The 26292-nt window shown below is 38.9% G+C and overlaps 1 protein-coding gene across 2 annotated transcripts in view; it reads right to left on the bottom strand.

Annotated features, from left to right (window-relative positions):
* The window catches only part of Efcab5 (EF-hand calcium binding domain 5), a 112703-nt gene that overhangs the window by 69549 nt on the left and 16862 nt on the right, over positions 1-26292 (bottom strand). For both annotated transcript variants that reach the window (XM_059271249.1, XM_059271248.1), the window contains exons 5-7: positions 14066-14222; positions 10286-10334; positions 6701-6771 (exon numbers count right to left, since the gene is read on the bottom strand). In XM_059271249.1, coding sequence (XP_059127232.1) covers positions 6701-6771; positions 10286-10334; positions 14066-14222 — 277 coding nt within the window. The remainder of the gene's footprint in view (positions 1-6700; positions 6772-10285; positions 10335-14065; positions 14223-26292) is intronic.

The following is a 26292-nucleotide window of genomic DNA, read 5'->3' on the forward strand; positions in this document are numbered from 1 at the left end:
TATTCCTTGTTCTGGGTCACCTTGCCCAGCCTTAATACATGGGGAGATGCTTAGTCTGACTGCAACTTGATATGTCATGTTTTGTTGATGCTCATGGGAGACCTGCCCTTTCCTAAACAGAAAGAGAGGAGAAAGTGGATTGGAGGGGTGGGAACAGGGGTGGGGTGAGGTGGGGACTGGGAAGAGAGAGAAGGAAGGAAAAAACTTCGGCCTGGATGTAAAACAAACAAACAGACAAATAGAAATGGTTACTCTACTTCGTAAATTATACTAAAATCCATGAAGTTGTATACCTTTAAAATGGCATAAGGTAGTTTATAGTGGGCTGGATAACGGCCTGGAATAATCATCAGGGCCCTGAATCTGTAAGTGGCACCATATACAGAAAAGTAGTACCCTTGTATGTGTAGTTAAATTAAAGTTTGGGAGTGGGGAAACGACCCTGATTATCCAGGTAAGTCCTAATTCAATCACACATGTCTGTATGAGAGGGGGTTTTCTCAGCAAGGTAGGAAGAGGCAACATGGCTACAGAGGCAAGGTCAGCGATGCTATAAGTAATAACACCCCAATAGGGACCGGAAGCTGGAGGTGCTGCTCCAGAGGGGCTGCAGCCTGCCCACACATGATTGTGACCAGTGATGCTGATCTGAAACTTACGGTCTCCAGGTCTGTTAGAGAATAAATTTTTGTTGTTTTCAGAAACAAACTTTGTAGCAATTTGTTGTAGCAACAATAAGAAAGAAATAATGTGTGAATTAAATCCTAATAAAGCTCTTACAAATGAAGTTTTTAATAGCACCATAATTATTGTACATTTTTGTTCATTTGTCTTTATATTTCTAACATATTTCTCCTTTATATATTCTCTTGCAAAGTGCTGCCATAAGATTTAGGAGAGTCCTGTCATCTTCATAAATTTTAAATTTTATAAATGTAATGTTTTATCATTTAGAAGTATAAAAAATAATTTTAATCTGATTGAATTACTTTTAATTCTGAAACCTGCTTAATTTTGTTACTTATTTCATTTATCTGCTCTTCCTTTATCAATTCTCTAGTATGTTTTGTCATCCTATATTAGGTGATTTGTTTATAAAACGGATACAGCACCATCCTCCATCCATTATAAAAAGCCACAAACCCTGAGATGGATGATTGACTGACTTTAAAACATTTTGGGATTTGGAAAGGAAGTTTTTTAAAAAGCACACAATAAGTGCCAGATGCATCTTATTTTAGAGATACAAAAAGATGATTCATCTTAAAATTGAGAAAACTGCTTGTTTGAGCTCTGTTTTGGAGGTTTCTGATTTTTTTTGAAGCTGGAGCCTTGCTTTGTAGCCCAGACTGGCCTCTAATTCACAATTTTGCCTCAGCCTCTCAAATACCGAGATCGCAGGCATGTAGCACCATGCCCAGCTGAGAGGCTACATTTAAGAGGACATTGTTAAAGACGATTCTCTCTCTTGAAAATAACCAGGAGTCATTTTTACAAAATCATTATGATAATAGTGTTTTCCAGAAAGTTTGAGGGATCGAAGGAAAGCTCAATGATTAAGTGCGCTTGCTGCTCTTGCAGAGGATTGGATTCAGATTTTAGCGCCCACATGACAGCTCACAACCTTCTGTAACTCTAGTTTCAGAAGATCTGTCACCCTCCTCTGGCCTCAAGGGCATCACACACATACAAGCAGGCAAATGTTCATACACATAAAATAATAAATATTTTAAAAATTCCAGTGATGCTACTTTGGCAATGCTAAAAAAGGGGCCTAGAATAAATGCACTCCAAAATGAACAAAGATTAATAAGTTACTCCAAGATTCAGCTTTTCATTTCAGTTTAGAAGGTTAAACTTCATCTCCAAAGAACTAAAAAGTTGACGAGACTGTCACTACCAGACTGTGAGGTAACAGACACACTCTCTTATGGCCTCCACACTGCTTGCTCATTTGGTTCTCCAGTAAGTCTAGAATGACTGGAAATTTTTAGCCCCAAATTGCCACATGCTATTTGCAGCTGAGTTTTTTAAAAGGTATTTGTTGTTGTTGTTTTGTTCTGTCCTGCTGGTTTTGATTTATCTGATAGCAAAAAGAGACCAGGTGATGCATTTAAATATTCACATGCTTTGGGAGATTCATGTCATAGAACATTCCTCTTTCTGGAAAGCATGAATTTATGTAGGTACTAAACATTTATATCAAATTTTGCAAAATGTTTTCTTTTCCTTTGGAGACAAACAATGATGTAGAAGTTTTTTCTCATTTGGAAAATTAGCTACCTGTAATAGAAAAGTTTGTTCAATAAACAGTTGTATACTTGGCTAGCCATTCTAGAAGGAAAATCAAGTTAGGTTCTTACCTTATGTTATTTGTTAAAAATAATTTCCCAGTTCATCTTAAAAATAAAAACACCCACCGGGCAGTGGTGGTGCACGCCTTTAATCCCAGCACTTGGGAGGCAGAGGCAGGTGGATCTCTGTGAGTTCGAGGCCAGCCTGGTCTCCAAAGTGAGTTCCAGGAAAAGCGCAAAGCTACACAGAGAAACCTTGTCTCGAAAAACCAAAATAATAATAATAATAATAATAATGATAAATAATAATAAAAACCCAGGAGAGACAGTGACGACTGAGCTATCTTGAGAGAGCCGTGTAAACATAGGAGCAAGAGGAAGCACCTTTAAATGATCTGCTGATTTATTTGCACAAGAATTAGCAAAAAATGTTTCTAAATTAGAGAATATCTTTATATTTTTTAATAGGAAATTTGAGCTGGTACACACATTTAATTCCAGCACTCGGGAGGCAGAGGCAGGCAGATCTCTGAGTTGGTGGCCAGTGTGGTCTACAGAGTGAGTTCCAGGACAGCCAGGGCTACACAGAGAAACTCTATCTCAAAAACAAACAAAAATAATGTTAAAATATAAAAACAGAAATTGAGGAAATTTGAAAAGCACTCATAATTGATGATCATACATGATAATGCCATCAATACACAATGAGATTTATAATTCTAACTTAAACTAAACATCAACAGGTAAGACAATTACGGAGACTGGGCTATATCTTGCTCCAAGTTACTCTGTATGGTTCAAAACTCTTTTTCAAGCCGGGGCTTGTCCTGAGCAATCCCATTTTATAAAACAGCAGTTTCCTCTGTCTTCAGTGCAAACACTGAGGTGGAGTGACTCACATCTTGTCTGTGCAAGTGAACAACCATAGCACAAACGTGAGGCACAGACTGCTAAGCAACCTCTTTATACAGTAACGTGTAACCACCTATGACCTTCAAATTAAATCAGGAACACCTGGATACATGAAGAGATCAAAACCACATCAGAAACCTAGACCTATGAACTAATTTAACACACCAGGCCAAAGAATGACGCAATCACCTCACTTGGTATTATAAATGTTATTTTTTTTTCCCATCCAGGAAAATGGCCACAGCAATGTACCTCTAAGGTGGGCTTCCGTTCCAGTCAAGTTTCTCCTGCCTAGGACAAGCTGACACTAAAATTGCCCTCCTTTCCCCACCCCAGCAGCATTTGACAAGTCTGCACCATGAGCAGCTCTGTACCTGCAGTTCATAAAGCTTATCTGACCCCGCCCCTGCCCCCACCCCGTCCCCACCTTTGCCCGCCCCCTCCCCCCTCCCCACCCCTGCTCCCATCCCCACTCCCAGAGATGTTTCCATGAGTCTGAATCAGCTTTCCAGAAATCTTTGCCTTCAGTATGGCCTCTTTGAACCCTGTGGACTCTTTACCCTTTTGAAGCCATCCTGTAGCTCTCTCCCCTCTCTCCCCTGTCTCCTCTCTCTCTCTCCATTGTGAAGTGCATTACACTTTCATACTCTTAAATACTCCTAATACTGTTAATTACTATTAGTAATAATAATTAAGATTGGAATAAAAGAACCTGCTATTGTCAATGACCGAGTCTACCAAGTGAAAACAGTTGCACTTGGTGAATTAAATAGGCAACGAAATCAAAGCATCTTGTGAGTTGAAAGACGAAAAACGTGCCCATGTTGCTGACGTAGCTTGCTCATACTAGAAAAGAAATGGATAGGTCACATAATAAAGTGTTTTAACATAAAAATATTTAACTGCTATTTTTTTTAATTTATTTGTTTTTAGTGCATTGGTGTTCTGCCTGTATGTATGAGAGTGTTGGATCCACTAGAATTGGAGTTACAGACAGCTGTGAGCTGACATATGGGCGCTAGGAATTGAACCTGGGTACTTTGGAAGGGCAGCCAGTGCTCTTAACCGCTGAGCTATCTCTCCAGTCCCTTAACCTCTATTTTTTTTTTTAAATATGTGAGGAGCAGGGGACATAGCTCAGAGGTACAGTGATTGCCTAGGATATACAGGGCCCTAGGTACAATCCCAAGCACTGGAAACAAAAATTGCAGCTTTTTTAGTCTTAGTAATGTTTCCTGTAGGTGGGAATAAAGAAGAGCTCTTGTACATAGCTGGTGGGAGAATAAATCAATGCAATCACAGCACAGTTGGCAGTAGGTAGCCAAAGCTTTCAGATGCTCATTCTTTGACCTAGCCATTTCCACTCCTAAGAATCCATTCTAAAAAAATGACCGGAGTTCTGTCAGGCTACCAGGACAATTACACTAGACTAGGCTAATAATCATTCTGAGAACTGAAATTCTTTCCTCACAGTTCTAGAGGCTGGACTGTCCGAATTGAAGGTTCAGAACACTCGGTCTGATAAAGTCTCTTCCCCTGGGTTGCAGATGACTGCCTTCTTATTATATCCTTACATGGGCTTTCCATGAAGTGCATGCCCATATCCACACACATGTGCTGCCCCCACCCCCGAGAGAGAGAGAGAGAGAGAGAGAGAGAGAGAGAGAGAGAGAGAGAGAGAGAGCTTTTTATAAAGTTACTAGCTCTACTCTATTTCTAGTTCACAATTTTAAACTGTAAATAAAGATGTACATGCAGATACTGGTCTTGTTTTTATTAGGAGTAATGAGAAAGTAACTGTCCAACAATAAAGATATGATTGAGTAGTGATAAAAACACATAGCAAATGTGCCTTTAAAATGTTTTAGGCACCAAGATGGGGTAGAATCACTTTTCCCTACTTCTCTAACTTAAATATGGCTAAAAACCCTTGATATCTGACTGAAAACAAGCTTAACGACGATGAAAGTGAAAAAGAAGGTGGCAGGCTGCCTAGGAACCTGCACAGTGGTGAGTGCTTTGGGCTTTTTGCCTCATAAATAGCATTCAAAAATGCCAATAAGAACAGATGAAAGCAATAATAAAACCAAGAAAGGTTTGCTTTAGCCAAAGGAGTAAAAATGTGAGTCATTATTATGATCTGAGGAAAAATATCACATTGTTAACGGTGGATATAAATTGGTAAAAGAATTACAGGCTTCAAAACAAAACAACAACAAAAAGAATTACAGGCTTAACATTTTTCTTCTTTAAACTTTTTTGTTTATAATTTTCTCTAATGAGCCCATATCACTTTCTTATTGAGATATAATTCAGATATGATTAAAATTCACATTACTTTTATAATTAAAAAATGACATTTTCTTTTTTGTTTGTGTTTGCTTATTTGTTTTTCAAGACAGGGTTTCTCTGTGTAACAGTTCTGGCTGTCCTAGAACTCACTTTGTAGACCAGGCTGGCCTCGAACTCACAAAGATTCACCTGCCTTTGCCTCCAAAGTGCTGGGATTAAAGGAGTGAGCCACCACACAAAGTTCAAGAACATTTTCTAAATTGCTTATTCATAGAGAAACTACTAAGACAACTAACTAGGTCAGTAGTATTGAGAATCAATTTTTGCAAAGAAATATGTTATGTCTGTAATTACATTAAAGAGAGAAAGCCTTGCCTTTTCTGAACTTATTTTTTCTCTCAGGCATGCAAGTATGTGGAGGGCAGAGACTCATTCTCAGAAGTAGGATCTCTCCTGCTATCTTTGGGCTCCTGGGATCAACCTCAGGTCATCAGGCTTGCCTCTACCTGACGTGCTGACTCATCTCCCTTGGCTACTCCAAACTATTATAACTCTGCCATTTGCTCTGTGTGTTTTTGAGTATTATGATGCCTCATTTGTATCTGATCTAGACAAGAACCATTCAGAGAGGATTTGAGAAACCCTTCACCCAGACGCTCTATGTCGTGCACCGCTGTCACCTTCAGTGGAGTAAGAACGTCTGAGAAGAAATGTAAAAGCTGAATTAGCTCTTGGACTCATTATAGAAAAACTGGAGGAAGAGAGGAAATAAGAGACTTGAAAGCAGGCTGTAGCAGACAGAACTCTGGTCTAACCAAATGGCTTCTTTCGCCTAGCCCGTTATGGTAGAATCATGCTTTCTCAGGTTTAAAACAACCATGCAGACCTTCGGTCTTAGATCTCACTATATTTGTACAATCAGATTTCATTGAATATAAAATGCTGGTTTTTCTTGATCTTATCAGAAGGTGTCAGTAGAAGTTCTTCATATTGTTATATCATGAATTGAAAGAAAATAAAGGAGCTATTAAAAAATTATAACCCAACTTCAGAGGGGCTAAATATTTTGAAGTATGTATCTTAGAAATGATAAGTTTTTATTCTTTCATTTGATTTACTTCTCAGGTGATGTACATCTATCAAAAGACAATTGAAACTGGCAGAATAATTTGATACAAATATTAAATAACACAGCTCCTTACTTGTATGAATTGCTGTTGGTTCAATCCAGGTTCCAGAGATTTGATCATAATCAGATCTTTGCAATGTGATTCTAATTTTAGAATAAAAGTTATTTGCTAATTAGTTTAGGGTAATAAATTCATATTTTATATTCATAATATAGTACTAAAATTATTCTCAATTAGTATCTATCCATAGTTACAGTAAATAATTTATAGTTGGGTAACATCCCAATTGCTACCAAGGGTTTTTTCCCTGGCTTTATTTAACCAAGAAACTTGAAATTAAAAAGAATGAATCTAAATTTTTAATAACTAAGTTGGAATAAAGCAGAAACAGATATGCATAATAACATAAAAGACTAAAAAAAAATCAGTGTAGTTTATGAGAGCATTTATACCAGCAGACCTAAACCAAAAGCTCTCTGTGAACATTCTCTTTAATGAGTTTCTTTTCTTTCTTTCTTTCTTTCTTTTTTTTTAAGATCTAGTCTCCTTTTTTATTTTATATTTTGAGACAAGGTCTCTCTACATGTCCTTGGCTGTCCTGGAACTTGCTCTGTAGATCAGGCTGGCCTGGAACTCACAGAGATTCACCCTCACCCCCACCCCCCCAACCCCGTGCCAACTGAGTGCTGAGATTAAAGGCGTGTACCACTATACCCAGCTTAAAATTTCTTTGTCTTCAATGTTTCTTAAATTAACAAATACCATGTGAATGTGGTCTTTATTGTAAGAGATGTAAATAACATAAAGGCTATCCACCATCTCAGAAAACAGTTAGGGGAGGTAACCTTGTAAATTGTATGTGAATATGAACATCTTCCTTTTCTATATTTTCCTCAGCATCTTCAGGCTCCCTGGCCCCAGAGCCAGTCACCACTGGTAAGCAGTGATGTCATCCTCTTTTCAGCAACCTTCCTGTGCACTTCCAAATGTGTGTGTACATGCAGACACAGAGATCATTTGTTTTTCTCTAACAATTATCATCATTCTGACCACTCATTGTAGGTTTTTCATGTATGATCAGGGGCTCAGGGGAACAGTTTGGAATTGGGAGTCATCAGCTAGAGTTGTGTGTTAGAGTAAGAAAATCCAGGGTGTATGAACAGTGTATCAGGTGATGAGAGAGCCAGAAAAGCAAACTCTGGAAAACAACACTTAATGTGCAGAAGATCTAAGAAATAGAAAGGCTAAGAGGTGATTGAAGAGAATCCTCTGAGTAAGGGTGACCAGTAATGGGGAACGTTACACCTCCACTTTAGTAATGGGGAACGTTACACCTCCACTTTAGAGGACCAGTAACGGGGAACGTTACACCTCCACTTTAGTAACGGGGAACATTACACCTCCACTTTAGTAACGGGGAACATTACACCTCCACTTTAGTAATGGGGAACGTTACACCTCCACTTTAGATGACCAGTAATGGGGAATGTTACACCTCCACTTTAGGGGCTAGAGGCTTAGCTCAGTGGTAGAGCACCTGTCCAGCAAGCACAAGGCCCCTGGGTTTGGTCCTTAGCTCCAGCAAAACAAAATAAAACAAGCTTCTACTTGATATGATAACTACAGAGTCCATATTGACCTCACCAAGAGACAGACACAGTTCTATGAAGGAAGGACTAAGACACTAGATCTCTCCTGCTTCTAACAGTATCTCTGCCTTTGTGGACTGGGACAAGGTCATAGAGAAGACTTTCCAGTCACTCTTGAGCTTTGTGGCTGGCAGAACTAGATATATAGTTCCTCCAGAAAATTATGCACACTAGACTGGTCTCTACCACCAACGGCTGACCTTGAGTAACTTAAGAGGAAAAACCGTGTCTTAATTTTCTTTGTATTCTTTACTCCGCACAGTGTCTGGAACCAAGTGAGGACTCAACAAGTGCTGCCTGACCTAATGACCCAGGAAATAAACACTGCAGTAAAGGAAAAGACGGGGACCACTCATCTGGTCCAGGAGGGATGGTTTGGAATTTCTCTCATTTTCAGCAGGATCCTAACAGAATTCTCTTATCTTACTGCCTACTCACTTTCACCCAAAATAAACAAGCAAAGATATTGCAAAGAATTTCTGAAAGAAATGGAGGCTGAGCTGAGGGGAGAATTCCAGTTTTTAGTTTAGGCTGAGAGCAGGGAGAGGACAGGTTGTTAGGAAGGAGGGCCCAAATCATGTTCTCAAAAGAGCAAACAGGATGCTAAGAAACATACTTTATTTTAAAAAGCAAGGAAAGGGTGAGCACAGTGGCTCACACCTTTAGTCCCAGCACTCGGGAGGCAGAGGCAGGAGGATCTCTGTGAGTTTGAGGCTAGCCTGGTCTACAGAGTGAGTTCCAGGACAGCCAGGGCTAGCTATGTAGAAAGACAGTCTCAAAAAACTAGAGGAAAAAAAAGCAAAGAAAAGAATTAAAATATTCTCACAATTTATAGTTACCACCAAACACAGTGATAAAAAACAAACAAATAAAAACCAGTGTGTTATACTGGGAGGCAGAGACAGGAGGATCTCTGTGAGTGCCAGGCCAGTTTGTCGTCTACACAGAGAGTTCCAGGCCAGCAGCAGGCCCTGTCTAAAAAAAAACAAAAACAAAAACAAAAACAAACAAACAACAACAACAACAAAAAACCCAAAATAATCAATGGGTTACAAATTACATAAATCCCAGGATCCAGACTCATGTTCTTAGTTACACGTAAGAGTTCTCTTGGCCTAGTCTCAAATAAGAAAAAGTCCCCAAATAAATGAATCAAAGCCAATGGTCCCCGTAGGGATGGGCTCTTCTCTGATCCTGGTGCGCATAGTGAAAATTTGTAGGAGAGCTTTTGTTGTTTTAGTGGTGGGGAGCGGGTGTGAAGACAGCATTCCCACAATTTCTGTGCAATAAAGGCTCCCCTCTCTTGTCAGACATTGAAAAAGGTGAAAAGTCTGCTTATAATAACTTTGAATTTAGAACTTATTTTACATGTAAATTCCGAGCACTGCTTTGCTATTGTTTTGTTGTTGATGCTGCAGAGTTTTGAGCCCTGGCCTTTGTATCTGCCCAGCACATGTTCTACTACGGGGCCGCCTGTGTACCTGGTCCCTCATTTTGCTTTTGAATTTTTCTGAAAATATAACTACTGTGAAATTTTTGATTGAAGGTTGAAAATGTGGTCTGGAACTCGTCGGTACTTGTTCACCATTCAGAAATTGTGTCATATATAGAAAGTGACATTACAACTTTAATCTGAACTAACACATCTGTGTTAGTTTGCATTTGTAACACCCCAGCCATGAGAATACCACGCATACATGCACACACACATGAATATCCATGTATATGTATATACATATGTGAATATGTAAATTCTTTTTGCCCTTATTTCAAAATGCCAATACAAGGGAAACAGTTACTTAGGTATTTTTTTGGTTTTTTGAGATAGGGTTTCTCCGTGTAGTTTTGGATCTGTCCTGGATCTTGCTCTATAGACCAGGCTGGCCTAGAACTCACAGAGATCTGCCTGCCTATTCGTCCGAGTGCTGGGGTTAAAGGCGTGTGCCACCACCGCCCAGCTCAACCTCCCTCTTAAAAATAAAAATACTATAGTAATAGGCATATTTACCAAGTTGCAATTCTGGCTTCTGAAAAAAATCATAAAGGACATTCTGAACCTGCAGAGAGAGGAGGGGAAAGAACATATTACTCCTCAATTACCACATATTTAGTTTTTTAGATTAAAAGTCATGTATGGTCTTTCTAAGTACTTTGACAGTGAGTGTGATGTACCTAAGACACATTTGCAACTATCTTGAAAATCTTGAGAATTCTCTTTACTTCCTTATCCCCTAATTACTAAACACAAAATTTCAGGGCACATTTTGGCCCCTGTATAAGAAATAGGTTTTCATTTCTATGGAGAATTTTTAGATTCAAGCTAAACAGAGCACACAGTACAGAGTAGCCCTGCCACATGCATACACAGTCTCCCTGACTACCAATATTCTGTGCTAGAGTTCTAGATCACTACAAATGACAAGTCTGCAATGATCATCATTTCTTCCAAAGCCCACAGTTTATATCTGAGGTAACTGTTGGTGTTCTATGTTCTAAGGGTTTTGACAAATGCATAAAGGTGGCATTTATCACTACAGTATCATATAGGGTTGTTTCACTGTCTTAAAAGAGTTTGTATTTGAACAGCTAAGAAATAGAACCAGCTTTGATGCCCACAACATATGAATGGATAAAGGAAGTGTAGAGCATTTACACAATGGAATTCTATTCAGCAGTACAGAATCGTTATATCAAAACATTTGCAGGAAATTGTTAGAACTCAAGACCAATGTGCTGAACAAAATAAACCAGACTTAGAATGACAAATACTGAGCCAGGCAGTGATGGCACACACCTTTAATCCCAGCACTCGGGAGGCAGAGGCAGGAGGATCTCTGTGAGTTCGAGGCCTGCCTGGGCTACAGAGTGAGTTCCAGGAAAGGTGCAAAGCTACACAAAGAAACCTTGTCTCGGGAAAAAAAAGAAGAAGAAAGACAAATACTGAGTGTTTTCTCTCATGTGAGGAACCTTGATCTAAAGCCTTGATTGTATGTGTATAGGTCATTAGAGTAGAGTGGGGCCCACAAGAGAAGAGTGAGCCATCTAAAGGACAGACAGTGTAGAAGTATGTAGTGAATACATGTGACTCGAAAACAGAGAGGAAGACTGTATGAGAGGAGGAACGTGATCAGCAAGAGGGAGGTGGGGACGTGGGGAGCTTTGGGAGAGAAGAATGAATAAGAACAAAGCATAATACATATTATAGAATGTTATACTATAATAAATATTGTATATAACACTTATTTTACATAAAATATTGTATGTTATATGAAAATGCCACAAAGAAACCTTTTACTTAAATGCTAACTTAAAAATAAAAATCCTGTGTTCCACTTATTCATTTTTCCTTCCCTGATGGCAACAGTATTTGTTTACTTTTTCTATAATTTCTGCTTTTGCAGAATGTCATGTAATTGGAATTACACAGTATTTGGTCTTTTTAGTTCAGCTTCTCCAACTTCGTTAACAAACACTTAGGTTTCCTCCATGTTTTCATGGCTTGATATTTCCTTCCCATTTATCACTAGCCTTGCACTGCATGACACACCATGTAGATTTATCTCCATGTACTTCAGGGTATCTAAGTCACTTACTTGTGTGGGCAATTACAAGTAAAGCCACTATATACGTCAATATGCAGGAGTTAGTATGGACAGGAAACTTTAAATAATTTGGGTAAATATAAAAGATGGCTATTATTGAATTGTACATTATAAAAGTATGTTTAGTTTAATTGTGTGTTTAAAATGTACACAAAAATTACCAACTTAAGTTTTTTGTTTGTTTAGAACAGTGGTCTGAACCTGTGGGTTGTGACCTCTTTGGGGGTTGCGTATCAGATATCCTGCCTAACAGATATTTACATTATGATTTATAACAGTAGCAAAATTATGAAGTAGCAACAAAATAATTTTATGCTTGGGGGTCACCACAACATGAGGAACTGTATTAAAGTGTCGCAGCATTAGGAAGGTTGAAAACCACTGGTTTAGAAAGAGAGTTTTTGTTTTGTTTTGTTTTGTTTTAAATTTATTTCATGTGTATGAGTATTTTGCCTGCATGTATGTCTGTGCACCACATGTTTGCCTGATGCCATTAGAGGCTAGAAGAGGGCATGATCCTCTGGAATTGGAGTCACAGACAATTATGAGGCACCATGTAGGTGCAGGGAATTGAATCAGAGTTCTCTGGAAGAATAGCTAATGAATGCTCTTAAATGCTGAGCCATCTCTCTAGCCCTAGAGACAGAGTTTTACGACAAACCCCAGGCTGGTCTCAAACCTATAGCAATCCTCCTGCCTCAGCCCCCCAAGTTCTGAGATAATAAGCATGTGTCAATTTAGTCATTTTAAAGAGTACATATGTATGTGCAGTACATTTACATTGTTGTGAAATATATACTTAGAATTTTTCTTTTCACAAATTTAAAATTCTACAGCCATTGAAGGCCAACTCCTCTTCCTCTTATCTATTTCCCTTGTAACTGCCATCCTGCTTCTTGTTTCTCTGAATGTAACTGCTTTCGATACCTCACATTGGTGAGCTAACTCAGCATATTTATTTAGTTTCAGAAGCAACAGTCTTTCAAAGTGGTTGTACTGTTTTGTATTCCCCCTAGCAGTGAATGACGGTTCTTTTTGTTTGTTTGTTTTTCGAGAGAGGGTTTCTCTAGAGTTTGATCTAGGACCCACAAGGTGGAAGGAGAGAACTGGTTCCTGCAAACTGTTCTCTGACTTCCACTGTACCATGCACACCCTCTCCCATCCTGAGTTGGTTTTCTTGGTTTTGTTTTTGTTTTTTGAGACAGGGTTTCTCTGTGTAGCCCTGGCTGTCCTGGAACTCGCTCTGTAGCCCAGGCTGGCCTTGAACTCACAGAGATTCACCTGCCTCCCGAGTGCTGGGATTAAAGGCGTGCGCCGCCGCCACCCACAGGACCTACAATTCTTTAATGGTGTGTGATGTTGGTTTTGTCTCACAGGTTTATTTGCCATTTGCATATATTATGTATCTTTGGTGAAATGTCTGTCATGTCTTTTGTTCAGTGTGAGTGTGTGTGTGTGTGTGTGTTGTTCAGATAGGGTCTCACTATGTAGATCAGGCTGGTTTTGAACTTGAAGTTTTTTTGTTATTTCAGTCTCCTGAGTGCTGGGATTGTAAGCATGTGTTACTAGGTCTGGCTTCTGCCTGTTTTTTTTAAAAGGGCTATTTAATTTTTTAATGTTGAATTTTAATTAATAATTATTTTATATTTTGGGCAGTAGTCTTTAATAAGGTTTGTTTTTGTTACTATTTTCTCCATGGCTCTTCTTCCTTGCTCCATTTAAAGTCATTCACCTTAAAGTGAAATATGATTGGCATTGTATCTTATGATTAAATATTTTCAAATCTCTACACAATTAAGAGAAAATACTTTATTCTTAGAGAGTAGCTGTTTTTTGAAGCTAAGAGATGTGGTCTCATAGATATCACAAATAGTCACACACACACACACACACACACACACACACACACACACACACACACGAAATCCATCTCTGTTGGTAATGATTAGGTTGGACCCCCTTGTCAGGATCAAGATTTTAAAGATCTTACTAGATTTGTATTTTATTTTTCACGACCATTGAAAAAAACTGAAGAAATCAATAAGCTCCCATTAGATAGGTCAAGAATTGACTTAGTTCAGTTGTAGCAAGGATTTCAAGGGAAGGCACTGACATTGTACTTAACATGCTAGCAATTTCCCTCTACCGCTCCTCCCTCTCCCCTTCACATGCACTCTTTCTCTTACCACAACTAAAGGAATCATTCCTCTGGGGTTGAGAATCCACTCACTGAACTGTTCCTCCAGGGCCTGCTTTCTCATTGTGGCCACCTTGACTTTGACTGTGCTGATATATTCTCTTTGTTCTCTCTTTTGCTTAACTTTCTCCTTCATGTTGGATACTCTGGAGTGTGAGAACATGGAATATATGTTAAGAACCCTCAGTTTGGCTCAGATAGCTCAGTGGCAGAACCCCAGAGTCCGGAGCCTCATCTAAAGCCCGGAGTTGCCTGTCTTCCTCAGCACCTACTGCATTGAGCATTCCTCTTGGGCCAATTTCTACTACTCATTAACTTTGTATAGAGGCTGGCCTATTTTACCTAAGTAAGTAATAGGTTTAACAAGTATTGGTGGAAATGTTAATTATCAGAATAATTATGGAAAACTGTGGAGACATCTGAAAACCATAAAAGTATAACTAACAAAAGACACAGTAATCTCACTTTTGAGTATTTTTCCAAAAGACTTGAAATCAGCTTGTTAAAAAGAGGTTTGCATTTGTATATTAATTACCACACAATTCACAGTAGTAAAATACAGAATCAATTCTGAATGGATAAAGAAAATTTGGCACATAAGCACAACAGTTTATTATGCAAGGTTACAAAAACAGAATCTGTTCTTTGTGAACTGTGGATAGAACTGGAGAATTAGGATAAGTGAAAGAAACCAGGTACAGAAAGTCAAATGCCACACATTATTGATATACAGTAAAATATTTTAAAAAATCAAACAGAGAAGCAGAGAGTACAATGGTGGTCATGGAGGAGATTAAGGCCAAAGGGAACAAAATACATCAATTAGAATGAAGAATAAGGTTTTTAAAAGTATCTATTGCATAATAATATAGTTTATAATAAAACGTTGCATATTTAAAAATTGCTAAGAGTATAATTTTCAAATGTTCTCTCCATAAAATTATAACTGTTTGAAGTGAAATATGTTAGTTAGCTTAACTTAATTATACTACATATTTAAAAATCATAACATCATATTGCACCCTATAAATATATAAACTATAATTAGTCAATTTACAGGTTTTTGTTTTTGTTTTTTTTTACAAAAAGAAGTAGTAAGAATATTCCTAGAGCTACATGCCTTTAATCCCAGTACTTGGGAGGTAGAGGCAGGCAGATCTCTGTAAGTTCGAGGCCAGCCTAGTCTACAGAGAGAGTTCCAGGACAACCAGGGCTACACAGAGAAACCCTGTCTCAAAAAACTGAGAGAGAGAGAGAGAGAGAGAGAGAGAGAGAGAGAGAGAGAGAGAATACCCCTAGAGGCTTTCCTACACCCTCTAAAGGCAGAAACAGTCTAAAGTCTAAAGGTTGTTAGCTTTTTTCTTCCCTGGACATAAAAGTCATCTGGGGGGACTCTGATCCCAAAACTAGGATGGAAGCGTGGAAGGTCCTCTTATAAGAAGCACGTCAGGCCATTCTGATACTTTGGCTAAACTTGAGAAATCTGCCTGGGGTGTATCTTGGCCTGTTGCTGCTAATCTAGTCAGAGTCAAATGCTTCCGCAGCCCTGCTGAAGTCCTGAGTACAAGAGTAACTATTGTCCTCTGCCAGAGATGCATCGCCAGGCTGAGAATGGGCAAAGAATGGAGGCTTCAATTGTTCCTATGTTAATCATCCCTATTAGAACGTAAAAAACCAACCAAACAAACCCCAAACTGTTTTGATTGAAATCAAGTCACATGGTTCAGAATAATAAAAACAGTGGTGAGTGCCAAGTGAATTTTTTTTAGGTCCAACAACATTTGGAATAGGTTTTCATCTTTCAAAGAGGAAAGACCAAGACAATTTGACAGATTTGAGATGCAAAGGAATTTTCACTGAGAATGTGGACTTTAGATAACTCTAATTGTCCAAAAGAAGGTACTGCATAGAAGATAATATAGTTTATGCCCATGTAAAACCTTTGTATTTCTCTAGGAATATAAGCCTTCAAAAATAAACTTTAGGTTTGAAAACAAAAGCATGGAGGCAGGTTTAGCAGCGCAGAAGAGCCTTGTGTGCACTTCTGAAAGATTAATTAGTATTTTAAAGGAAGGGCTAGATTCCTCTAATGTTGCTAAGCATCCGAAGCTCCCGGGTCCCTTCAACTGTTTTCTCACCCTCTTCTTTCCATACTGCTTTCCTCTCTCTTCTCCCAATACAGCATGCCTGCGGTTTCTACCCTCATTCCAATACGGCTTTCTAGGCTATACTCGTGTCTTGTATCTAACATTCTCTCATTTACTTAGCCACACTCACCTATTACACACGCCTTTATTGGGCATTTATTATGTATTCTGCTGTTATACAGTTTGGCATCTAACAGCAAGACAGATGAGTGACTGGGATAGTGTCATAAGTACTGAGTGTCTCCAGACTCTCATAAGTCACAAAAATAGATTCACAAAGTTATTTTTCTGTCACATTTTCATCTGCTCAAAATGTTCCCCCCCCCCTCGCTTTGCCTGACTAGATCTTCCACATGCTTTGGGTCTCAGTTGAGACATCATTTTCTCCCACATCATGATGCCCATATTTAGAAAGAAAATTTAGTTTTGTGCTTCAGAGACACTGTGTATGAGCTTCCAAATATAATCCAAATGGATTTTAAATTGATCATACCCCTCTTTGAGGGAATGGATAACATTTCCGTTGTCTACATTATTTTATGAGAATGTTACACCATTCAACACTTTGTAACTTCGGGCAGTATGGGGTAGATATGACCTACAAGTGGATTCTAAATATAGCTCCCAGGATGGGAAGATAGCTTAATCAGCAAAGAGCTTGCCCTACAAGCATGATGATCCTCAGAACCCAAGTTAAATGAAGGAGAAGAAGGAAGAGGAAGAGGAGGAGGAAGAAGCAGAGGACAGGGAGGAGGAGCAGGAGGAAGGGAAAGAAGAAGAGGAGGAAGAAGAAAAGGAAAGGTTAGGCAGGCATTGTAGGTATGCACATGTAATCCCGGCACTGGGGAGGTAGCAGAAACGGGCAGATTCCTGGAGTTTGTTGGCCCACCAGCCTAGACCACCTGGTAAGTTCCGAGCCAGTGAGAGACTGTCTGAAAAAACAAAGGTGGGCAGGGCCTGAGGAATGACACCTGAGGCTGACCTCTGGCCACGTGCACGTGCATACGTGTGCACACACATTGGCACACATAAAAGCTAACTAATGAAACTAGGTACGGTGGTACATACCCTGTAATCCCAGAACATGGGAGACTGAGGCAGGAGGATTGCTGTGAGTTTGCAGCCAGCTTGGGCTTCATAGCAAGACCCTGTCTCAAACAAACAAAACAACTAAATAATCAAACATTCCCCCCGTATGAACGAAACCAAAAAACCACCCCAGTACAAATCTGATGAAAGAGAAGAAATAAAGACCAGGGATGACTGAAGGATGGAGTGCTTGGCCAGTGTGCACAAGCACTGCATTTGACCCTTACGTAGCACCGGCACTGTAGAAAATGGGTGTGGTGGTGGTGCAACACAATTCTGGCACGCAGAGGATGCAGGCAGGGACACCCAAAGTTCAGCGTCATTCGCGGCTGTGGAAGGAGTTTGAGGCCTGTCTGAGCTCCATCTTATAAGATGCTGTCTCAAAAGAAAAGAAGAAAGGAGAGAGGGAGGGAGGAAGGGAGGAGGAGGAAAGATTTTAAAAAGTCTGTGTGCATTCATGGTCTATGTGTGTGTTTGATGGAATCTTAATATTTGAAAACTGGGCAGTACCAAATGAGCTAGCAAAGGAAGCTAGGGACTAAAGAGGGAAATAGAAAAACTGGAAAAGTAGGATGTCATGGAGAAGGGAAAGGTATTTCAAGAAGGAAGTGCTATTTTCATGAACAAGGCTGGAGATCAGATTGAAGAAGGGCCACAATCTTCTTGGTGGGTCTAGAAGCATGGAGAACATGAAGATCTTGGTAAGTGCCATTTATTGAAGACAGATTTGTACAAAACCAAATAAATACAAGAGGTTGATAAATGTGTGGGAAGTGATGAGAATATATGTGGACAAATTAATGCATTTGCAGATTTTCATTGTATGTGGTAGGGCTGGAGAGATGCTCAGCAGTTAAGAGCATTGGATGCTCTCCCTGAGCAACCTAGTTCAACTCCCAAAACCTACATGGAGGCTCACAACCATCTACAGCTCCAGTTCCAGGGGATCTGACACCCTTTACTAGCTTCCGTGGACACCAGGTACACATGTAGTGCACAGACATACACGCAGGCAAAACACTCATACATGTAAAATAAAACAAAATAAAATCATGGTATAAGGTGTGTTCTTCATGATAACCAAAGTTTGTATTTTCTCCATGAGGTATGACTCAATATCCATGCAGGAAAGACCCATCAATAAGTTCAAAATACTAACTTACCTAAGAACGTTTACTGAGTCACAATCACCAGGCACATGTCTAGTGTCTAATAATATTTTGATAAAAAAAATTGCCGTGTATTCCAAGAGGTTGTAAGGACATGAATAATTCGCAGTACTCGAGGGTGACATGGGCCTACAAGCACTTCCACAATACGCAGAAGCAGCACCGATAGATCCAGAGCAGGTGTGATGGAAGGTACTCAAGGGAATTCCCGGAGGATGGGAGAAATTAAGCAGCCAGAGAAATGAGGACTAAAATGTTTAGGCAAAGAAAACTGGCACTCTGGATTCCACAAGAGGATTAGTGAGTTGCTCTGTATGAAATAGTAAAAACGTGCAGAAAGAATGCAGCCTATCTGGCTGCAGTGGATAGTAGTCAGGGCTAAATTTACTATCATTGTGTGCTGGGTACCTCCTACACAGCATGGCTAAGTTTTGAAGCTGGCATTTGTGGTAAGCATTTCCTATTTCTATACGAGGTGGCTGAGCCACTCTACTGGGGAAGTGAGAGCAAGGCAGAGGACACTAGAGTAAGGATATTCTACATAGGACTGGAGTGAGATAACAAAGTATCTGGTTTGATGGTACAGGACCAGGCTAGGAGAGAATATTTAAAAAATCAAGGCAATAGTATGTATGGCCTTAGAGGCTGGAGCCTCTGCTATAAATAAACAAAGCTTATGTTCCTTTGAAAATTGAATTAACAAAATGAAGTAGAAAATCGTAAGAATTCCTGTACATCTTAGGTAGTCTTCGGTGTTTCTACTCCAGGACCATCTCACCTTACATCTTAGTTAGGGTGTCTATTGCTATGAAGAGACACCATGACCACGGCAACTCTTATAAAGGAAAACATTCCATTAGGGCTTGCTTAGAGTTTAGAGGTTTAATCCACTATTGTCATGGCGGGAAGCAAAGTAGCATGCAAGCAGGTGTGGTGCTAAAGAAGGAGCTGAGAGTTCTTAACAGCTTGACTCACAGGCAACAGGAAGTGTTCTGAGACAGACACTGGGTGTGGCTTTAGCATATATGAGACTTAAAAGCCCGCCTCCAGAGTGACACACTTCCTCCAACAAAGACATACCTACTCCAACAAAGCCACATCTCCTAATAGTGCCGCTCCCTATGAGTTTATGAGGGCCAATTACACTCACACTACCAGACCTTATCAGTCATTAGCCCAGGTATACAGCTCTAGCTGGAGAGAAATTGACTCTGGACTATTTCAATCTCTTTAACAATAGGAATGCTCTATGCCAAAAATTCATTCAACATCAAGTTGCAGGATGAGGTTTAGAAAGTTGGAATATAATTTAAGGAGACTATGATTTTGCAGTCCATAAGTAGCTTTTTTTTCTTTGACACTGGAAGTCATGTATTCTAGACTGTCCTCAAAGCCAGGGATGATCTTGAATTTCTGATTATCCTGCCTCCATTTCCCAAGTGCTGGGATTATAGGCACACACCACCATGACAAATTTATGGGGTCCTGGGGATTGAGCCCAAGCTTCATGAATGCAAGGCAAGCATTCTACCAAATGAACCACAGCCCTACCCTATACACAGCTGACTTTTAAAGTTACAATGGGATATGCATGCCCAGAATGTCATTTATACATGCATGCTAAACTAACTAGAATTTATAAATTGCTATGCTTCAGGTTGAACAAAATTAGGATTTTTTTGGATAAAACCCTACTACATACCACTTGGTATAACAGAAATTCAAATACCATTAAAAGTATTATCCTTACTTTTGGTAAAATATGATTTACTGGAATGATAAAATCTGTTTTCCAGTACAAATTGACAAGGTAATATTACTAATATCACCTGTGGAGAAGCACCTGCAGGATTTCCTCTCCTAATGTTGTTTCAATTTGGCTCAGGAAAGAGGTGGCAGCTGGTGTGGAGTGTGAGCAGACAGCTGTCTAGGAAGCCAGTCTCCTGGCAACTGAGGAAAGCCTGTACTGAGGAAAAAATACATCCTGTCTATTGCCAAGTCCTAGCGCTGGAAATTGTAAAGATGAGTTAGACATTTTGAGGCATTTTGGTGTGTGAAATACAAAATATAAGTACTGTGAGGTAAATCTTAGAATCTTTTGCATATATCACATTCCAGCAGAAAAATACATAACGGATTTTGGCACATGGTCCGTGTAAATTACTTGAATATTGCACAGGAGTAATCTGTAGAAAATTATAATAAATAAGATAAAGGCTTGCATCTTTCTCCCCTTAAAATTGTACTTGGTTTGTGTATCTCTAATTTGAGCATTTATACTGACTTGTTCTTCTCCTTTATATAGCTGTGATAGATAATGTAATACTTTGGAATATCTTTTTATGATTATTTCTCTTCATGGAATAAATGTCCTATCATTAATGCATAAGGTTAATAAAGATAATTCACTAAAAAAATTCTCCAAAGATACCTCAGAGTAGAGCAGATATCCCTCAGACTATGAAATCAACACCAAATGCTAGGAGAATGAAAAGATCCAAGTGTTGATTCATTTGTTCAGCCTCACAAGTGCTGAGATTACAGGTATGAGCTGCCACACCCAGCACTAAAGACTCTCAGACCTACCTACTTTTCTGAGCATTTGAACTGGCATCCTAGGATCTTATATGTCAAGACTGATTGAGAAATAGACTCTGCCTCTTTGGAATAATCTGCAATTCTAGTATTAATAAGCTTCCCTTTTATTATTTTAAATTCTTTAGTTAAAAATGTTATATAGTGTAATTGACTGTTTTTGGTGCCTAGTTTTACAAATTCTAACACATTTACAAGTACATGTAACTCCCAGGCTACTAAACATTTCAAATCTTATTTTAAGGGCAAATATTTTGCATTATCAAGTCACAAAACAGAGGAAAGAAACTTTCACATATAAATCCCCTAGTACTAGAGGAACCAGAGTCAGAAGGAAAAGATACAAGAACAATAAAGATACAAGAGCAAGCAGCACAAATCCCACCTGCTTTATGGCTTTGTAAATTTGCATGCAAGGCTGAAAATCAAAGTCCACTTGGACCCTACATCTACCTTTCAGAAACCTGATAAAAAGCAGTGCATTATATTGTGTATGTAAAACCACCAGGCAGCAGAAATGCTGTATTTTTCAAGTGAATGGCTGCCACCATAAAAATTATTCTACATAAATAAAGAAGGTCTGCTCAGTCTATTGCTATGAGACACCAGAGATGAATTAATCCCCATTTCTCCTGGGAAGAAAACAGATGAAAATTTTAAGTCCAAGTCACTTTAATGTTGTCACCAGAAGTTAAACTCTTGACAAACCAACAAACATTTGGCCTACTTTTGATGAATAGAAATAAGGAAAATGTTCATTCCTTTGCCAAGAGTCTGTAATAGATCGAGAAAACATAAGACAGAGGTCAAAGAATTTTAAATCAGAACTAATTTTATGAAGATTGCTGAGTATCTGAGCTTTAAGTCAGTAGGCACTGGGAGCAGAACATTCTGTTGAAAAGCGCCCGTGGGCTGTCTGAATAAGCTAAAATGCCTGGCGTTGTCGTTGCCGGCATACAACAGATTTTGGACTTTGGCCAGAGGGAGATGAAGTTCTAATCCTAGCGATGCAGACAAAAAAAGCCTTTGATTACTTTAACTCTTTCACAGAATTCCTACTGTTGCTCCAGTAGAAACGAGGTGAGGCCGGACAGATGACTCAGTGGTTAAGAGTGCGGGCTGCTCTTGCAGAAGACTGGGGTTTAGTTCCCAGCACCCACACCAGGTAGCTCATAACTGCCTATAACTCTAGTGCCAAGGAATTCAACACTCTTTCTAGTCTCCAAAGGCACATGCACTTACATAGTGTATGGGCTTACATACAGGCACACACGTACACACAAATAAAGGAACTAAGACTCTTACTACACCTCAAGAAAGTCTGAAACATCCAAATTCTCAGCTCTGGAAACATTAGTCAAACTTGTCTTCACTCGTCATGTCATTGGCTGGCAAAGGAACCTAGGCCAGGGACTTGATGTGTCCATTTGTTATTCTTATTATACCTTCTGATAAATGACAAATGCCTAGAGTTTTATGTACTGTTTGAAGTTTACATATCTCTCTGACAGGAGGAAGGGCTTGTCAAGTTTTTGATTTATAGCCTTGACATCAGTTCCCAAGTTGTTTGTACATCTTTTTTTTTTCAAATGTGAATAGTTCTAGATGCAACCTAACACGTTGCTCAGAACAGATGGTGAAGAGAAGTGTTCTTTGAACTATTTGTTAAATTCAACGATATTGCTTCCTGCATGCTGGTGGAACTTCTCACTAGTTCTAAAGATCTCTTCATTTGGTTGCTTTTTGGCTGATAACTTCCAGTAGGATTTATTTTAAAAATTTTCCTGATGATCTGATTCAGAAAAATCTGAGGAATAATGTAGGAATCTGAATATTTGGGGCATGTGGGTGTTGAGAAGAAAATCCAGGGAGTCTTTACTTTTAACCAAGCACCCTAGGTGATTTTGATGTCCTAAGTAGGAAATCACACTTTCTAAACCATTGTTTCTACTTAAAATAAAAGTCTCACTTCCACAATGCACTGGTTCTCTTCAGAGGTCAACTCGACACAGCCTAGAGTCACTTCAAAGGAGAAGTTCAGCTGAGGAGCTGTCTAGATCAGAGAGGTCAGTGGGATTATCTTGTTTGTTAAGTGGCAGAGGAGAGCACAGCCCAGTGAAGGTGGTACCATTCCTTGGGCAGGCTGTTCTGAGATGTATAAAAAAGGGAGCTTAGCATGAGCTAGAGAACAAGCCAGACAGTGAGAAATGTTCCTCCCTTGTTTCTGACAGCAAGCCTTGTTCCATCATAGTGTCTTCTTGTGCTTCCGGGTTGAGTTCCTGCTCTTTCTTCAATGACAGATTGTGATCTGCAAGTGTAAGCCAAAAAAGCCCTCTTTTTCTGCTAAGTCGATTTTTGTCAGAGTGTTTTATCATAGCAACAGAGAGCAAACAAAAATACACATGTAAAACCTAGGAGTTCTCTACACTGTGCATAATGTATATGCTATACATATGCATAATTTCAAAAGATTTATTAGGGCTTAGGGGTGTAGCTCAGTGGCAGAGTGCTTGTCTAGCATCCTCAAGGTTCAGGGTTCCAACTTCAGCACTACCAATAAATAAATAAATAAATAAATAAATAAATAATAAAATTACATATACAGACATATATAATTAGTTGTTTACCATATAGAGAAGATACTAAACAAGATACAAAGAATTTTAGGATTTTTAAAATCAATTTTGGTATAGGTCTGCATACCAGAAGACATTCAGAGAAAACTATGGAAATTTGGGGAGAGGTTCTGAGATTTGAAGTTCACTGCTCTTGACATCTTGGAGAGGCCTCATAAATATCATTTACAGTAGGGCTCAGTAAGCAAAACCCAGCCGACTCACAGGTTGGCTTTATGTGGCTAGAAAGCTGCTAGATAGATTTCTAAGTGGTATTTTTTTTTTAAACCAAAAGAATAATAATATTTTGTGGCATGTGAAAATGATGTGAAATTCAAATTTCATGACCCATAAATAAAGTTTCAAGGGCACACAGCCATGCTGACTCATTTACATATTGTCTCTGACTGTTTTTGTACAAGAACAGCACTACTGAGTAGTCATGACGCAATTTGCCAAACAAAAATATTTCAGTATTTATGTAACCAAATGTACCAATATTTCTTGATTTTGAGTCATGGGTTAAAAAGGTTTTTATCTATTTCAGAGGAGGAGTGGAACTAACTGGGAGGGAGAAAAAAACAAGGGCAAGTAAGGAGGGGATGGGTAGAACAAAGTGTGGGATATGGATGTGTGAAAATATCATAAGGAAACCCACTATTATGTATACTAATTAAAAATAAGCTGTTAACAAAGTAAAAAATTTTCCTCAGTAAAAAATAAAAGATTTTAAATCCTGATTTCTGGGGCTAGAAAAATGGCTCAAAGGGTAAGAGCACTGACCGCCCTTCCAGAGGACCCAGGTTCTATTCCCACATGGAGGCTCATAAGCATCTGTGACTTCAGTTCCAGGGGATCTAACGTCCTGTCTGGCATTCATGGGCACCAGGTACACACGTGGTGCACAGACATACATACAGGCAAAACATTTATACGCATAAAACAAATAAACATACCCTAGTTTCCTCAGAGCTTGTTTTTGTTGTTGTTTTCTTTGAGATGAAGTCTTACTCTGTAGTCCAGGCTTGTTTTCCTGAAACAAGCTACGTAGCTCAGGCTGGCCTCAAACTTATGGCGATCTTACTGTTTTACTTTCTCAAATGCTGTGATTATAAGCATGAGTCACCATGCCCAGCTTTCTTCGGTTCTATGTGAGTTCATTTAATATATAAATAGCTTTGGGTAAATCTAAAAACTGAACTAGTTTTTATAAACATAGGTTTGTTTCATTATTATTTTGAGGCTATCCTATATAAATTATAGGATAAGGCAAACCAATAGCTATGTCAATTTTATTAAGAGCCCAAATTTTCAGAGTTAAAAAAAAATCCAAAAGCTGGCACCATGATACATATCTATAATCCTAGTATCTATAAGGTTGAGGCCAGAGTATTCTTATTAGGCAAATGCTCTGCCTTGAACTAATTAATCACCAGCCCCTAAATAATTTTTAATATACTATTTTTCATTAATTCTTCAAGAATTGCATACATGTATAAAAGGTATTTTAATCACATTTACCCCTAATGCCTTCCCCTAACTCCTCCCAGCTCCACTCCCACCTCACCCCATCCAATTTCATGTTCCACATATATAGAAAATACATTGAGTCCAGTTGGTGATGCCCATATACTCACAAGTGTGGGACCATCCCATGGATAACCTAAAAGGGGCCACATCCTTAAGAAAACTGTGTCCCCAAACCCAGAAACCATCAACTATCAACAGCTCCTCAACTAGGACCCTACATTTTTTGTTTTGTTTTGTTTTTCAAGACAGGGTTTCTCTGTGTAGCTTTGCGCCTTTCCTGGAACTCACTTTGTAGACCAGGCTGGCCTCGAACTCACAGAGATCCACCTGCCTCTGCCTCCCGAGTACTGGGACTAAAGGCGTGCACCACCACTGCCCGGTCCTACATATTATTTTTATTGTAAGAAAATACTTGATTTTAGGTCCAAATAGAATAGAACCCACATACAAAGTAAGTTGTTGATGGTGAAGCAGTAACATGAGAACCATTTCTACTAAAGTATTAAAGACAAGAATGTGCACACAGCCACTGTTGTGCACCCTGAATTAGGTGTAATAGTCAATGCAACTAGATAAGAGAAGGATGTTAGAGGCATAAAAATTGAGAATAAAAAGGAAGACTATTGTTTGAAAACAGCATAGTTGTTTCCCTAGAAAACCCAATTTAGCAATTCAATTTTACTATAAGAAAACTCAGTAAGGCAACAGAGAACAAAAGTATATAGAAATTAATAGCTTTCATTTCTTCAGATTACTTCCAGACCCCCGAAAATGTACCGAAAGAAGAAGCCCACTTATAATACCAACAAAAATGTATAAGATAACCTGCAACAAATTGAAGAAGGAATACGGATATGTATACACATGAAAACTTTAAGGCAACAGTGATAGATACAGAAGAAGATAAGTAAATGTCAAATAGCAATTGCAGAAATGCTTGTCCTTGTTAAAGATGTTCATTGGCTGGGTGCGGGGATGTTTCAGTAAGTCTTATTGGGATTACTAACTAGTCATTTGTAAAAGAATAAAGTTGTATCTACATCTTACATTTTAAACTAGCATAAATTACAA

This window comes from Peromyscus eremicus, chromosome 8a (genome assembly GCF_949786415.1).
Source record: "Peromyscus eremicus chromosome 8a, PerEre_H2_v1, whole genome shotgun sequence".
NCBI classification, from domain to species: domain Eukaryota; kingdom Metazoa; phylum Chordata; class Mammalia; order Rodentia; family Cricetidae; genus Peromyscus; species Peromyscus eremicus.